Consider the following 16,279-nt stretch of genomic DNA (forward strand, 5'->3'; position numbering starts at 1 on the left):
CAAATTAAAACTATATAGTTTATTTTAAAAATTAAACAAAAACTAAACGTTTAATTATTTACTCGATAATATAAATCTATGAAGCGAAAAGTTTAATTTTTCTTAAACTTTCTAAATTTGTGAAATATTACAATATCTTTGAATATGACAATAAAACAATATCTTACTAATCTTTATAGATATAGTTACGATTTTAATAATGAAATAATAATCCAAATATATATATAGAAAAAGATACAAATACATGTGAAAGTTTGAAAAAATCTATTCAATGAAAAAATATACTGTAAACTTATTATGTTTTAAAAATTGATATACACATATATATTATAATATATACCAATTTAGAATTGAAAAAAAATTATATAAAAATAATTGAAACAAAAATCTGCGCGGTTGCGCAGATCGAGATCTAGTAAATTATTAAAGAACGATTATTATAAGGAAGTATAAGAGAAGTTATGGTGCGAGATACAAAACATCGATTTTCTTATGATGCATCCCAATGTTATGAATACCAGAGTAGAAAGTGATTTCGTGAAGACGTTAACTGTATTTTCACATAATTGGACGTATCTTACCTCAATCTCTTTATTCTTTTTGAGCTTTTGAGTGTATAAAAAGAACTTCGGATGTATATGTTTAGTTCTATCGCTTTTGATATTTTTTTCGTTTGAGCAACGCATGCCGCATTATCTTCATATAGAATTGCTGATTATGTATTGTCTACGGGAAATGGAATGGCTATGTGGAGCACTGGAATTGATGGAAGTTGTATACTCTGCCACCAACACCTGGAAACGCGAAGTCATGTTTTCTTTGCGTGTTCTTACTCTTCCACCTTGTGGAAGAAGCTGGCGCAAAATCTCTTAGGGAACCTCTATACCACCGAATGGGAGGACATTATGTACCATCTCATGCATGGAAGAATCTCACTAGTTCACAGATTCCTTCTTTGCTACGTGTTTCAGGCTGCTGTCTACACCATTCGGAGAGAGTGCAACGGTAGGAAGCATGGTTACCTTTCTCGTTCAGCAGATACTCTATTTCGGCTGATCGACAGGCAGGTCAAGAACAAAATAGCTACTCTACGAATCGACAAAAGGACAGAGACCACTTATCAAAGTTGGATTGGTTTTGTGGGAACATAGAACATAGATTGTTTACCAAAGTTCATTGTTAGGAACTAAGTCATAAACAAAGTAGCTCATGCCGTAAACAAGAGTATTTTCTTTTAAATGAAATTTAATATTTTATGTTTTAAAAAAGAACATATGTATTGGTTTATTGATCTTATCTTTGTGATGAATCGAATCTCCTAACGAACTCCACAGATCGCAAGTTCTAGCTCTCTGTTATGCTTCTTCCCGATCGCTAACTCTCACAACTCTCTCTCACTCGTTCGATAGAATAAGAACTCTAAAGAAAACGTAAAGAAAGACACAGAGAATTTGGTAACCCAGTTCGGGATCCAATGTGGATCCTTTACATCTGGGGCTTGACGGCACAAGCAAAAGGTTTCACTAATCACTCCAAGAGTCTTTACAAAGAAGATGATCAAGAGATGATACAAGTACAGCACACTCAAGAAACGATCTTCTTTCTCTCTCTGATTCTGTAACAACCTTTCTCTCTCAGCTCAAATCAGCTGACTCTCAATAGATTGACATCACCTTTCTTCTTCTATATATAAAGAAGACCGGTACACTTATGTCATAAGCCGATTCCAATAACCATCCCGGTTATCACCTTCTTATAACCTTGTACCAAGACGCTAATTGAACCAGCTCCGGTTTAGCTCTTCTTATTGTTGAATGTCACCAAAACCATAACATCCATACACACTCTCTACGTGCTCTATGGAGTGTGATAAGCTCCGCATAATTGGAAGAGATGGGCCACAGGTGTTTGTTTCTGAAAACACCAAGATATATATGTGCTCGATCCTGAAAATTTATCATATATGTTTGGGCTTTGTGTAGATCTAAAAGATATCCGGCATCTTGAAAACGAACCATTTCACTTTTAAAATTTTAAGAATAAATAAACCTAAAGATATGTCTTCTTCTTATTTTCAAGACAATTACAGTGGTCTTGGTTTCCCATTTGAGCTCATGATCCTTGTGATCCTTTCCAAGTTCTATCGCAAGTTTACTTGGGTCGTCCACATTGTCATGATCAATGGTCTAACTATCTGTATTAACATGTGGGCAGTCCTTGTCATCTTGATCGATGGTGAAACCGTTCATGATCGTATCACTCATCCACTGCAGAAAAATAGTGGTGTTCATGTCTTACATGTTCATTCAAGTGACAGTTTGGCTATTACTCACTAAGGCATTACATTAGTGATGGGTTCGCGGGTCAACCCGCTTCGACTCGCCGCAGGTCGAATCATTTTTTCGATTCAAAAACTCGATCCGTATAACCCGCAAACAAAAACTTTTATATCCGCACCCGCTCCGCTAAAACCCGCGGGTAATCCGCTAAACCTGCGGGTAATATTAATTATATTAAAAATAGTTATTTTAATTAAAAATGATTATTTTCTAATTATATAATAATTATTTTTTATTTATAAAATAGTTAATTTAAAAAAAATACTATATAAAATAATATATTTATAATTAAAATTATATAAATATTTATTGTTTTTTATATATTTTACGAAAAATGTTTTCTTTTCTTAAAAAAACTTTTTTTTTAATTTGCGGGTTGGCGAATATCCGCGATTCAAATTCGGCTGACCCATACCCGACTCAAAAACTCGATCCGCACCTGCACCCGCGATTTAAAAGTTTCAAATGGTTCGGAGCAGGGCCCGTGGGCAATGATTAAAATTTTCAGCTCTACATTACATAATGCTACTTTCAGTAAGTTAGTTCACCTTATATAATTACGTCTCAAATATCTTGAATTATGTTATGTACACACGAAGGGAAGTGATACATGTTGCACTTTTTCGTTAACCATAGTTTTCTCATTAGATTTTTCTTGTAATGGTTTTAACGAAGCACCATGTTGTGCATTTTAAAGTACTTTAATATAACACGGACACTAAGTAGAAATGTTATAAATATTATGTGATGTCTGGAAAGTATTTGATTTGTTCATTTTTTCAATATTTTACTTGTTCTCTAACTTAGTTCTCAAGTAGCTGTATTTATATATAAAAAAGCTCATCATTCATGGTATAAGTCTAAGGTACACAAATTCTTTTTTAATTCTCTTCTTACTTACAACAAAACTGAAAAATGTCAAAGAAAAAACCATGAAATTTTTTCAAATTAACAAAATCTTAAAACTTTTATAAATTTTGGCATACCTAATCATATTTGGAATTGAAGAACTAAATAGAACCGGAGAAAAGGGGATTTGATTCAGATTTGGTTCCAACCAATTACACAATCACATCATATATCTCTAGAACTAAAGAACTATAACTGAACTGAAATCAAATCAAAACCAAACTGAAACTAAATCAAGAACCGAATAGATATCCAAATTTATATAATATAATTTATAAATACTAACTATATTCAATTTTAAAATAATCAAATAATTTAAAATATTATTTATAAACTGAAATACCGAAAAAATGATTACCATGATACTTTTATCCAAAATATTTTAAATTATCCAAATTATCTAAATTTTTATCTAAAATCCAAAAAATGACATTTAATCCGAAAATCTTGGATTTTTTACTTTTATCATGAATTACCAAAAAAATTGAACTAACCCCGAACCAAATAGGATCCAAAATTATCTTGGTTATTAATCGGTTCCTAACTTTGTTACCCGAACAAAAATGAGAACCGAAAAAACTGAACCAAAACCAAACTAAAATTTCTAAATTACCGAATATATGCTAAACCTCTAGAACCCAAAAACCGAAGAACTGACCTGGAAACGAAACGAACCCCCATGGCTAGGTATACATATTGTCAATTTAGTTTTGTCCACTTTAACCATTACCCAATTTGGTATTCAGCTCATTTAGAGTGCTTTTAAGTTTTAACTGAGCGTGATAACATGTCCATAACAAATTGGAATGGGCATTGAGAGAAATTAACAGCTATATTTGGAACTTAACCTAAACTAGCTTTCGACGTTCGTAAATGGTTATTTTTGGCGCCATCATAATGAACATGCTTCTCATATTTTCGGCTTAATCCTTATCTGAATATTACATAAGAGAGTAATAAAACCCAAGAAGAATATTGAAACGTTTCTAGTACCTATAAGTATAACTTGACTTTAGCATGCGATAAAAGAAGAATATTGAAACTAATTAACAATTGTTTAATTAAATTAAATTAAAAGAAGAATATTGAAACTAATTAACAAGAGTTTCTTGGAAAATGTTGAAAGAATAACCCAAGAAGTGCCATATTCGGTTCATTGGTTACTTCATAGTTGCATTTAATTAAATAAAATTAAAAGAAGAATATTGAAACTAATTAACAAGAGTGTCTTGGAAAATGTTGAAAGATATCATTTCCGAAGTTTGTGGACTATTGGCATTCCTCTTTCTTTTAATGTAGACGAAAGTGATAGTAAGAGTTACACCAGATTTGTTTTCTTCGTCTCTATAAATTCTTCTGCAAAAGTCCTCTAAAGTACTCCATTTGCTTTCTACTTGTCATTTTCGTTGCTTGCTTCTTAAAACATTTCTAACCTTACTTAGGTTGATTCTCGCTGTTTCTCTGATGAATAATCTTTTAGAAAGACGAAGGGCCGTGGAAAAAAACGAGAAAACAACTCTGTTTGATAGAGTATCTTCTTGGTCTATCAAAGATATTCTCAACAGAGACCTCTTTAAGCAAAAGGTTTGTGATCTCTTTCCACCCCTTTGGTCAACAGTGCTTTTATCTTTGTTACTTTTATATCATGTTCCTCATCAGTGGTGTAATTTTTGAACAGAGAAAGATAATACCAGACAGGTTTGGAACTGTCTATGAATACGTTCACTGCTTCATTCCTCACCTACTCGAAGAAACTCGAACCGAGTTGTTCTCGAGCTTAAAATCTTTATCTAGGTCTCCTGTCTTTTTCACACATTCTATGGAGAAAAGGATCAAGGAATCTAGTGGAAGTTCGTCGAACACATTGCTCTACGACATAACATTAAGCAATGAAGATAATTTTAGTGCCAAGTACCAGCCAAAATGTGGAGATCTCATTGCTCTGACCAAGACAAGGCCAAGAAGAATTGATGACTTGGATCCCTTACTCCTTGCCTACGTATTCAAGATGGATGGTGATCTTATCATCTCTGTGCATGTGTCTAGATCGTTATCTCCTGGTGAGAAACATTCAATTCGTTTTGGTGTTTCCCTCACGACTTTAACAACAAACACAAGAATTTGGAATGCTTTGCACAACGAAGCAGCTAATTCGACTCTGATCCAGAGTGTTCTTCAGGGAAATAACCAGGTGCGTGTGAAGAAATAATCTTGTGTATAAATTTATGCTTATAGATTTTATAGGTTTAGTTTATAAGACTTCATATCAGTGATTATAACTTTAATATATCACTTGGATTATATATTATCACTATAATGTTTATTGTATAGCATGGTTAACCTGATTAGCATGTGCACTAAAACAATTTTGAAGTGCTTTATTTTTGCTTCTAGATTAATTAACTTTTTTTTTTCTCTATCCATCTTAAAACAGTGGTTTATTTTATGCTTCAGTTTGGTGATTAGTTGTTTTGCTTGTGTCACAGGCTACAGAACAGTGTTTTTGTTTTGGTAATGACGATGACGATTCTGACCGTGTTTTGGATATAATCCGTTCAACCAAATTGAACAAATCCCAAGAAGCTGCAATCTTGAGCTGCGTGAAGACAACAAACTGTAGTCACAAGAACACTGTCAAACTGATATGGGGACCTCCGGGTACAGGCAAAACGAAGACAGTGGCGACCCTTCTCTTTGCTCTTCTCAAGCTACGGTGCAAAACAGTTGTGTGTGCTCCTACAAACACAGCTATTGTAGAGGTAACACAGAGACTTTTGGCTCTATTTAAGGAAACCTGCTCGTCAGAACTTGCTACTTGTGGGCTGGGGAGTATTGCCTTATCCGGAAACCGAGAGAGAATGGGAATAGACAAGAAGGATGATCTTCTCAATGTGTTTCTTGATGAGCGCATTGCTAAACTTGGTCACCTGTTCTCGCCATCATCCTCTGGTTGGAATCAGAGGTTAGAGTCACTGATACAATTTCTTGAGAACACAGAGTCTGCTTACAATGACTATGTAGATCCACTTGAGGACAACTCAGAGCCTTACAGTGACTATGTAGATCAATCTGAGGAGGAAGAGGAGAAAGATACTTTTGGAGAGTTTGTCAGGGACGCTTTTAGTTACTTAAGTGAAGACCTAGAGACGGATATGGTTGATCTCTACACTCATCTTCCAAAGTCTTTCATTTCACCTGGAGTTGTGAAGAAAATGGAGGCAGCCCGTCAAGCGCTTCAACGCGTCAGATACTTCTTGAAGGAGAATGGCTCAGGAGATCAGTTGATAGAGGGAAGCTTTAAAATGGACTGCTTCAAGAGACTCGTCACTTTTGACTGTCTCCAGGCTCTAAGTTTGCTACCAAAATGTTTTGAGGAGATTCCAGACTTGTTGGAAACTGAAGATATCAAGAAATTTTGTCTCCAAAACGCGGATATAATCTTCTGCACAGCCTCAGGTGCTGCGGAACTGAATCCAGGAAGAACTGGAAGTATAGAGCTTCTCGTGGTCGATGAGGCGGCTCAGCTTAAAGAATGTGAATCAGTTGCTGCATTGCAGCTTCCTGGTTTGCGTCACGCTGTTCTAATAGGAGATGAGTACCAGTTACCAGCAATGGTTCATAACGAGGAATGCGAGAGGGCGAAGTTCGGAAGAAGTTTGTTTGAGAGGTTGGTTCTGCTTGGTCACAACAAGCACTTGCTTAACGTTCAGTACCGGATGCATCCTTCCATTAGCCGTTTCCCTAACAAGGAGTTTTATAGTGGGATGATCACAGATGCTCCGGTTGTTCAAGAAAGCATTTATCAGAAGAGGTTTCTTCAAGGAAACATGTTTGGTTCCTTTTCTTTTATCAACGTTGGTCGCGGACAAGAAGAGTTCGGTGATGGACATAGCCCTAAGAACATGGTTGAAGTTGCTGTGATTGCTGAGATCATATCTAATCTTTCCAAAGGTATTTTGATTAGTAATTTAAGAAAATATGAATCTGTTTGTGTTTATTCTTACTATGCTTTTAAAATCTTGTAACAGTTTCAAGTGCAAGAAAGATGAAGGTGAATGTTGGGGTGATATCACCTTACAAAGGACAAGTCAGAGCCATCCAAGAGAGAGTCGGTTCCTTACCATCAGGTCAGCTTTTGACTCTGAATGTTCGATCTGTGGACGGGTTTCAAGGAGGGGAGGAGGACATCATCATCATCTCAACCGTTAGAAGTAACGGTAACGGCAAAGTGGGGTTTCTGAGCAACCGGCAGAGAGCAAACGTGGCACTGACTAGAGCAAGGCATTGTTTGTGGGTGGTTGGGAACGAGACGACTTTGGCACTAAGTGGTTCGATATGGGGGAAGCTGATAAGCGAGGCAAGGTCACGTGGATGTTTCTTTGAAGCTGCTGATGAGAAGAATCTGAGAGATGCCATGAATGATGCTTTGCTGGAAGATGTGTCTTCGAGTTTCGGAACTCTTTCTATTGGGAGGAATAGGGGAAGAGGTGGTTGGTAGTTTTTTTTATAAAAAAATTGTCTCATTGTCTCATTTTCTGTTTTGTTTTTTTTTGAGTTTTTATTTTGGTATGAAAACTTTGTGTGGGATTTATGATTTTATTATGGTATTTTTCTATTTTGGTTTCCAAATTTTCACATATAGAATTCGAATTTTCTTAATAAAAAAAATTTAACATACTGAATGGCTAATGAAGGAAGAAATTTATAACTCTTCTTTGAAATGTTTTTGCCGACAACGGTCAAGAGTTCTTCTTTGACTTTGCTTGGTCGATAAAACGACACGGGTTTGGATCATTGTTCCACTTTGACGATCTGAAAAACAAAACAAAGAAGGTAGCATCAATGGCGATTGGAGATGTTCTTCCCAAAGAGTACGGATATGTTGTCATCGTCGTAGTCCTCTACTGTGTACTCAATTTCTGGATGGCATTCCAAGTCGGCGGAGCTCGCAAGAGGTTTCCACAACATTATTCTTATCCACTTTTCTTGCTTTTCCCAACAAAAGAGTTGAAGTTTATCTATGTATTTTGCGTCTGAGCTTTTCTCTATATTCAATCTTCGATTGGATCTCGCGTTGACTTTTTCTGAAAACAAAACTGCAGGTACAAAGTTGCGTATCCAACACTATACGCAACCGAGTCTGAAAACAAAGATGCTAAGCTCTTCAACTGTGTTCAGGTTTCAAACACTTTCCTTTCCCTCAGTGTTTTTTTTCTTCAAGATGTGAGACGTAATTGGGTGGTTTTTTTTTTTGCATTGGCAGAGAGGTCACCAGAACTCACTAGAGATGATGCCGATGTACTTCTTACTCATGATCCTTGGTGGGATGAAGCACCCTTGCATCTGTACAGCCCTTGGCTTGCTCTACAACGTTAGCAGATTCTTCTACTTCAAAGGCTATTCCACTGGTGATCCTATGAAGCGCCTCACCATCGGGTTTTTACTTCTTCCTCTTCCTTTTTTTTTTATGCTTTAACAAGTTATGGCTTCCTAATTTTGAACTCGAAAGACTAACTACACCTTATAACTAAACTAAAGGCACCTAAATGCTTTTACACGTAATCTAGCTAAGTAATTGACAAACTCGGTTCCACTGTTCTGCAGGAAATATGGCTTCTTGGCAATGCTAGGTCTTGCCGTCTGCACAATCTCGTTTGCCATTACACTCCTTCGCGCCTGAGCTTAACGGTCTTTGTTTGTTTAAATGCTTTTGGTTATTGCTACACTCTTTTGGTTTCTCTACAAGTTTTGTAACATTGTGATTACTTTCTCAGAGTTTAAATGCTCAGTGTTTTTTTCGTAGTTGTAATAAAGCCAACTTTCTGGTCAATCAGGTGAAAAGAATATTGATTAATGGCTCTCTTAACTTATGGTGCTAACAAACTGATTATAAAGAGTAGGTTTAGCTGCTAACACCACAAGTTGAGGGGATCCAAAACCTTGAAACTTTGAGCATGATGGTGATTAACAAGCACCGGCAATAAATAGATTCTGTCGAAGTTGATGGATGATCTGAAATTGCATATGCACTGAAACATCAACCTCTCTAATTATTGGTTGATCAACTTCAATCACTCATATCAAAGAGATTTCATTTGCTCTAAAACAAAGTACAACTCAACCCATTCCACAGTTTACTAGACAGAATTAAAGGTTGTATGTAGTAGAAACAATAATAAACATTATTAATATTAGAGATCATCCTAGAAGGATTATGATGAGTCTTTCTCTGATGAAAGCTGCTTAGCGAGAAGGAGAAGCCCAGCTGTTGTGAAGCCTGACAAGACGGCTGACGCATAAAACGTAGCTAGAAGAGTCCCTCTTAGAGACTGCCCAGATGAACAACCAAATAATACATTACACAAATGTTTAATTTAAAAACCCTCAAAACAAGAGAATGCAGTATACACCACAAACCTTTGCGAGTACCAACGCATTGTCATTAGCATACTGCAATGAGCTCTCTGGTATGCTTTGGATTCCCTGACTGATTTGCCATGAAAGTATCCTGTTCAATCCAAGAATGAACTGTTTTACAATGTTGTTAAGAGACATTTCTCAAAAGTAACAAACAAAGCTTCCACACAAATACCCAAAGACAAATGCAATGGCAGCTCCAGCGTATGCTTTCTCTGGACTCACAGCAACCTGAAGCTCCCCAAACTGCAATTTTAAACAGAAAAAAATCTCATCCGTGAAAAGTAGCTTCAGTGAGCGTAGAGGAGAAATCATATTATCATTATTATTAAAGCATTGCCTTAAACATCCTCGTGTTTGACTTTGATTCATTTCCAACTGAGGCAGGTGACGTATTTGCAGATAGGACCTCTCCAGTTGTAATCATCGCTTTAGCAATCTGCGGGTTCTCAGCAACGTTAGTTCTTGTAGGCATGGATGATCCATACAGATTAAGTTAGATGAGTTAAGACTGGTAATCATTATGATAATCAAAACAATCAGTAGAAGAAACCACACCTACTAGGTCTCATGCTGTACCTTCTGTAATTCACCTTGACCATACTGTCCCATTCCCCTGAACCTTCTTCCAGCAGATATCAGACGCCTCCCAAAGGCTGAAGCAATAAAGAGAAAACAAAACGAGAATGAGTTAGATGTAGAAAGACATACAATAGAGCTAACTTTCTTTCTAGTTACCTGATTTGGCACCATCTGTTAATGAAGATTCCAGTTCGGGAAGTTTCTTCACTAAACTACGAGAGGTTGATGTGTCAGCTTGTTCCCAAGCACGCGACAGATTCAGTAACGTCTCCCCAAGCTCTTGACCACACTACCAAAATAGATTCCAGAGGTAAGTCCCTCGAGTAAGAGATGCAAAGATGTTAGCTTTTATACAAAAACACTACAATAGCTATAGCAATATGAAGTGAAAACAGGAACAAAGGCGCTAAGTGAAAAAAAGAGAGACAGCTTCTCTGCTACAATAAGGATGAAACATTCTAATCATTAAGCAATGAACAAGTTTCACATGATTTGGTGGTCAATGGAAGCGAGCAGGAACTAACCTCATCGATGATGGGTCCATTGGAGAGATCAAAGGCAGCATCATTTAACTGGCAAGATAAAATTAAAAGAAGGCGTTGCAAATCACTAAGCAGTGAGGAAGAAGGGAAGCTTACATCGAGACGAAGATCACTTGGTAGCTGCTGGAAGTAATCTGATGGAAGATCGAAACACTTCTGCAACAACACAACAACAAAGTTTCAGTTTTTCTGACTCATCGTTTATCAGAAAACAGAGTTTTTGTCACTTACAGAGAGTTGTAGGAGAAGAGATTTCGAGCTTGTTTCTAAAGGCTGAGGAGAACCTGATTCAGCAAGAGCAAATGTGAGGGTAGAGGGTTTCGAAAGATTGAGTCTTTTCGAGGGTAACGGTGGTTTCAGGGAGGATGAGAAAGGAATCAAACGAGGACTTCTTCGCTGCCTTGAAAAGAAAATGGTGGAAGAGAGTTTGTGGAGAGGCTGAACCAGACCAAGAGAATCCATCTTGATACAAAAAATGGATGATACACTCAGTTTTTTAGATTTTATGGATATAAATTGTTTTCGAGAAAAGACAAATCCTTTTTGCATCCCCACTAACAACCAAAGTTAAATTTATATATGTTTTTAGCAGAATAAACAAAGTTGTAGAGTAAGAAAATCAAGACACGGTACAAGGTCGAAGCAATTCAAGATGAAAAGATGAATTCTGTAACAAATAGGTTGCTGGAAGTTTGAAACAGTAAAAGTAAAACAACATTGCATCATCCTACAACATAGAAGAAGCATTTCAAGTCCAGAGTTTTTTTTTTTTTTTGGTTTTGTTTTCACCTCCAAGAGGAACCACCAAGCTTGATCACTTCTTCTGAACTTGAATCCCTCCTTGTTCCATATCCTTCTTCCCCTCCTTTCTGACTACTCGCGTCTCCATATAAATCTTTTAGCTTTGCGAGGTTGCTGTTAACAGTCGCAGCTGCTTTCTCCTTGTTGCCATAGTCTCTTTTAGGAGTTGGTTCACGCTCAATTTGCACACTCCTGCTTCTGCTCCTGCTTCTACGGTCGTGTCTGCTTCTATCATCCTCGTAATCACTGCGTCTGCCTCTGCTTTCATAGTCACGCCTTGACCTCCTATCATTACCATAATCCCTCTCCCTTTCTCTGTATCTATCTCTTTCCCTTTCGCGGTCTCTCTCCCGCTGTCTATCTGACTCTCTGTCCGAATAATAGTCTCGGCTCTGGCTCCTCCGTGGGGACCGACGCTGCGGTTCATCCCTTTCGTTTCTGTCATAACCAGAAGGTGGAGGACGGCGAACAGGAGAAGAGCCTCTGGTGGAGGCACGGTGAGGTGCACGCTGCCCAAATGAAACAGAGAGGGATGCTTTTACTGATGGTGGACGACGGGCTGTGTCTTCAGAGCCACGAGACATGTCCCCTGTTGAACCTGATGGTTTTGTTGGTAAATTCATCTTCTCAAGGTTTGATACTATCTGGCGCATCACAGGAACCGGAATACGTGGAAACAATGTATCAAAGTAATACTGCCAAAACAAAACAAACAAAGTCAGATTCAGGAATTAATACATTAACGCATCATATTGCTCAAAAATATGCATGGATAAAAATGACTCTATTATATGGTCAAATTCTAGTGAAAATTTACATCTTCATATTCTTCGCTTATGTATTAATTCAAAAAATGAAGTAAACTCTTCTAGCAGATAACCACAGAACGCTCTTCAGAAAGATAACTTACTACTAGGATGATTTTCTAGGTACAGATGCAAAACCAATAAATATTAACTATTATTATTTGGTACTCACCAGGCCAAGCAGCAAATCACGTACGTAAACACCCATGGTCGTCGTCCGTCCATTTGATCCTGGTGCGAACTCCTGAAGCAAAGTAAATAAATATATTTAATTATTCTTCTAAAGCAGTATACTAAATTGAGATGCCTATAATTGTAGCCATTCAGGTCAAAAACATTCTACTGTATGGATCCAAACTCTAATTCATGAACACCTCATTTAGAATACTAACAAGAGCTTCTATACTCTAAAATACATATTAAGGAACTAAAGAAAAACAAGATGATGCTAAACTCACACACAAACTACAAGAATCCAGATGAATGGACAGGCAAATGCGTACGGTATATTTCTTGAGAGCTTGATATCTGTAAAATGTTATCCATAATCGTATGTTACTCTTAAGAACATGATAAAGAAGGTTACCTCATCATCTTTAATGTATGGTTCATACCATGTCCACAACGTCTTTGCATCTGCAACATATCTTAAATATAGGAATCCCACCTGCACATATAGTAACACGTGGTCAGATCAAAAGCAATTAACATATAAAAATAGATGAGACAAGTTGTTATGACATGGAGGAACGTAGCTATGAAATGCAAGGAAGCTCACGATTAAAAGAGAAAAAAACTTCACACAGATCCTAGAACTTTAAATGGACCATCGGTACGCTAGACAGATTATTATCACAGTCGCCTGTTTCTATACTGTTAAATGGGCAGTGGGCAGTGAGGTGATCCTAGGGAGATAAGAGAATCTAAAATAGAAAAGACACCTCAAACCTTGATTTGCAGATACAGCTAGCAAAGAAAGGTCATATTAATAATGGTGGGGAGAAACACTCAGCAACACAAAGAACCCAACTTTGTTTCTGGTTGTGAAAATCTGCTATGAAACACACAAAAAAATTACGTGTAGGCTCATAACTTCAACACGGAATGATAAAAGATTAGTTTCAGATGGAACCCAGAGATTAAGAATGCTATTACCTGACTGTTAAGAGGATCTCTAATTATTAACATAGACTAACAACTCAGCTGGTATCAAAGTAACTGGAGGAACAGGTATTGAAACAAACAGCACACAAATATGCACAAGAAAATGGTTAAGAAGATTCACTTACCGCTCTGATATAAGGAGAATCAGTGTGCTTCAACAGGCCATGCATCTGCTTGACAGTGAGTTTCATGGTGAAGAATTTGTACAGGAGACAGTAAGCTGTGGAAGGACCACGGCAGTTTCCACCCATCCACGGCTCCACATGGCTAACTTGGTTGTAGATTTCATCAATGACCTCATGATAAGTCTTGAGACCATAAAGCTCTTTGAAATAGTCAGAAGAGACAATGTTCATCGAAAGAACCTTCTCCAAGAGTGACTCGTATGCTCTTCCATTAGTCTGTATCTCCGCCATGAAATGCTCACAAGCCTACTACTACGACTCTCTCTCTCTCCCCGAAACCTGAAACAGAAGACATTAACAAAGCTAAAAGCTTGAAACTTTATAGTCAAGGGAAGCATGATAAACAATTTAAAGAGAAACACCCGAAATTGAAAATCCTAGATTCACCCGAAACCCTAGAAATCGCTTATCGATGCTCTCATGTAAAATTAAACCGAAAAGGAGTTGAATTTCGTGAAACCCAGAAAAGAAAAAGTGAAATTCGATATCAATTTCTAACCGAACTTGAAAAATCATTACCGATTAGGGTTAGACGAGACAACTCGGAGCTGTGGATTTCAGCGCCGGTTAAAAGAATTTCTCAGAGTAATTGAACTTTTATTTCAATTGAAATCGCAAGGAGTAGACGAGAGAGAGGGAGAAAACCTGAAATAGGAGGAAGTGTGATGGAGATTATAGGGCTTCTTCGTTCAAGAGGAAGAGGAAACCAAAGAACCGCAAACGGCGATCTCGTATTAAAAGCCTCAGCTTATAATTATTGGCTAACTTTCAAATATGACCTCATATTATTCGATATTTTTTATTTGACCCTTTTACTAATCCCTTGTATACTAAAACGCAAGTCGCCTAACGAATAAAATAATGACACGTGGAAAAGTTGTAAAAAATTAATTGATTTGTTTTTATCTCTTTTTTATGCAATTTATATTTGTAACTACTTTTTGTTCAAAAAAAAAAATTTGTAACTACCTATATTCCTAATTTTTCTCAAAAAAAGTTACCCACGTTAACTCACATCCTCCTCTGAAACTATTTTCTTCATCTCCTGTATAAGTATCAAATCATTTCCACTTTCTTCTACGTTGTACTCTAACAAACAAAATCCTTCAAACTTTTTTTCTTTACATTTCATTTGAGGTTGAATTATCAAAATAAAGAGGTACATCACGTTATCAAAAGGAAGAAGTAAGTGTTTCATAGTCGTGCAACAATAATATAACGTTTACGTTTATATTTATTATCCATATGCATTGTGCAACCATAATCACTACTACGTAACCTATTGCTTATTAATTTATAGATATCAGTTTTCTATGCTTTTGTCAATTATGTTTTAAAAGATTCTTTTACATTTTTGCTATAGATGGAGAGAACAAATATGAAAGAAGATGACAAAGACTTGCAATTCCGCTCAACTCAAGATTTGATGAATCATCACTATAACGTCAGAGGTGGCTGAAGGGGTAAATCATCGACATTAAAATCATAGAATTTGATAGTTATCAACATAAAAAAAAATCTGAATCTATCGCAAAATAAAACAGTCTTAAAAATAAACAAACTGTCTCTAAAAAAAATGAACACACGATCTCTAATTTCTTGAACTTAATAACTTGATTCCCTAAATTTTCTCTAATCTCTAATTTTATGCACGATTTCAAACTGTTACATTTTCTATATAATTTTCAATTCTTTCCTATTTGCACTCTCTTCTTTATTCTCAATCGTTTCATCTCTTCAATTTTTTTTGGGTTTTGTGTTAGCAACAAATAGATAGCATTATGAATATTTTTATTCCAATTCAAATTTATCTTCTCAATGTCATTCTTCTATTCTTTTTGTATGACTCAGCTTGAAGTTCGTTTTAGTGGATTATTCATAAGAAAGTTAGGGACAACCAGGCTGTACAAATAGATTTTAAAAATCAGACCATGGAAATACTAAAGTAAATATTTTATCATTTTACTTTCAGTTAACCATGGAAAGTTGCAATGTTATTGAGTTTTGTGGGTGATATTTTTTGGTTTATCATGGATATAAGGTAATAAAAAAAAAGGCTAGAACATCTTACCTTATTAGGGAATGTGAAGATTGATGATAGCATATCGGCAGTGTTTTGTGTAGAGGAGATTAAAGTAATATGTAAACAAAGATATTTTAATTTATTACTGCCGTAAATTGTTATTATTTTCTAGATGTATATTATACATAATTTATGACTATGCAAATATATATAACATTCTTTGTCATCTCTTGACACCTAAAAATATTAATAGATGATCTATGTGGTTTAGTACATTTTTAACCCAAAAATTTAATTTTAATACATGTTAAACTTATATGTTAAAGCCATTGTGTTTATTTTAGTAAGAAAAAATAAATGTGCTTATTTTAGTAAGAATTTTTTTTTCCTGTGCGTAGCACAGGGCAAACACTAGTCTTATATATAATGGCACAGTTCTCTCTCCATATAGAACGCCACATCAGCAAGTTTGTGGAACCCACAATAATATCTAAAACCCTCGCGTCTCATC

The 16,279-nt window shown here is 36.1% G+C and overlaps 4 protein-coding genes across 18 annotated transcripts; 2 read left to right on the forward strand and 2 right to left on the reverse strand.

Moving 5' to 3' along the window:
* Positions 1 to 167: 167 nt before the first annotated feature.
* Positions 168 to 7,877, forward strand: LOC103863855. The gene is made up of 4 exons (XM_009141620.3): positions 168 to 4,832; positions 4,927 to 5,439; positions 5,735 to 7,199; positions 7,277 to 7,877. Exons 1-4 carry the CDS (start codon positions 4,713 to 4,715, stop codon positions 7,744 to 7,746), a joined length of 2,568 nt encoding a protein of 855 aa, XP_009139868.1. The 5' UTR covers positions 168 to 4,712; the 3' UTR covers positions 7,747 to 7,877.
* A 72-nt stretch (positions 7,878 to 7,949) lies between these two features.
* On the forward strand, positions 7,950 to 9,114 carry LOC103863708 (microsomal glutathione S-transferase 3). Of its 2 annotated transcripts, XR_632073.3 has the most exons (5): positions 7,950 to 8,203; positions 8,351 to 8,426; positions 8,512 to 8,684; positions 8,853 to 8,982; positions 9,025 to 9,114. XR_632073.3 is itself a non-coding variant. In XM_009141463.3 (4 exons), exons 1-4 carry the CDS (start codon positions 8,091 to 8,093, stop codon positions 8,926 to 8,928), a joined length of 438 nt encoding a protein of 145 aa, XP_009139711.1. In that variant the 5' UTR covers positions 7,950 to 8,090; the 3' UTR covers positions 8,929 to 9,109. The 2 variants fall into 2 exon arrangements, 1 of the variants encoding a protein (XP_009139711.1); XM_009141463.3 differs by having other exon boundaries at positions 8,853 to 9,109.
* A 212-nt stretch (positions 9,115 to 9,326) lies between these two features.
* Positions 9,327 to 11,301, reverse strand: LOC103863709. 2 transcript variants are annotated; one of them, XM_009141465.3, is made up of 9 exons: positions 11,021 to 11,287; positions 10,886 to 10,945; positions 10,772 to 10,819; positions 10,404 to 10,536; positions 10,245 to 10,321; positions 10,006 to 10,104; positions 9,841 to 9,911; positions 9,666 to 9,756; positions 9,327 to 9,577 (listed from the first exon to the last, which is right to left on the reverse strand). In XM_009141465.3, the coding sequence occupies exons 1-9, from the start codon at positions 11,249 to 11,251 to the stop codon at positions 9,461 to 9,463; spliced, it is 927 nt and encodes a 308-aa protein (XP_009139713.1). In that variant the 5' UTR covers positions 11,252 to 11,287; the 3' UTR covers positions 9,327 to 9,460. The 2 variants fall into 2 exon arrangements, with proteins under 2 accessions (XP_009139713.1, XP_033145793.1); XM_033289902.1 differs by having other exon boundaries at positions 10,772 to 10,945; positions 11,021 to 11,301.
* A 47-nt stretch (positions 11,302 to 11,348) lies between these two features.
* On the reverse strand, positions 11,349 to 14,539 carry LOC103863710 (pre-mRNA splicing factor SR-like 1). Of its 13 annotated transcripts, XR_004457363.1 has the most exons (7): positions 14,391 to 14,539; positions 13,686 to 14,024; positions 13,345 to 13,447; positions 13,011 to 13,063; positions 12,855 to 12,924; positions 12,569 to 12,640; positions 12,178 to 12,285 (listed from the first exon to the last, which is right to left on the reverse strand). XR_004457363.1 is itself a non-coding variant. In XM_018658423.2 (6 exons), exons 3-6 carry the CDS (start codon positions 13,974 to 13,976, stop codon positions 11,575 to 11,577), a joined length of 1,155 nt encoding a protein of 384 aa, XP_018513939.1. In that variant the 5' UTR covers positions 13,977 to 14,024; positions 14,265 to 14,293; positions 14,391 to 14,458; the 3' UTR covers positions 11,349 to 11,574. The 13 variants fall into 13 exon arrangements, 8 of the variants coding, with proteins under 8 accessions (XP_018513939.1, XP_018513941.1, XP_033145789.1 ...); XM_018658423.2 differs by lacking the exons at positions 12,855 to 12,924; positions 13,345 to 13,447 and adding an exon at positions 14,265 to 14,293 and having other exon boundaries at positions 11,349 to 12,285; positions 12,983 to 13,063; positions 14,391 to 14,458; XM_018658425.2 differs by lacking the exon at positions 13,345 to 13,447 and having other exon boundaries at positions 11,349 to 12,285; positions 14,391 to 14,405.
* Between the last annotated feature and the right edge of the window lie 1,740 nt (positions 14,540 to 16,279).

The sequence above is a fragment of the Brassica rapa genome, chromosome A04 (genome assembly GCF_000309985.2).
Source record: "Brassica rapa cultivar Chiifu-401-42 chromosome A04, CAAS_Brap_v3.01, whole genome shotgun sequence".
Classification (NCBI taxonomy): Eukaryota; Viridiplantae; Streptophyta; class Magnoliopsida; order Brassicales; family Brassicaceae; genus Brassica; species Brassica rapa.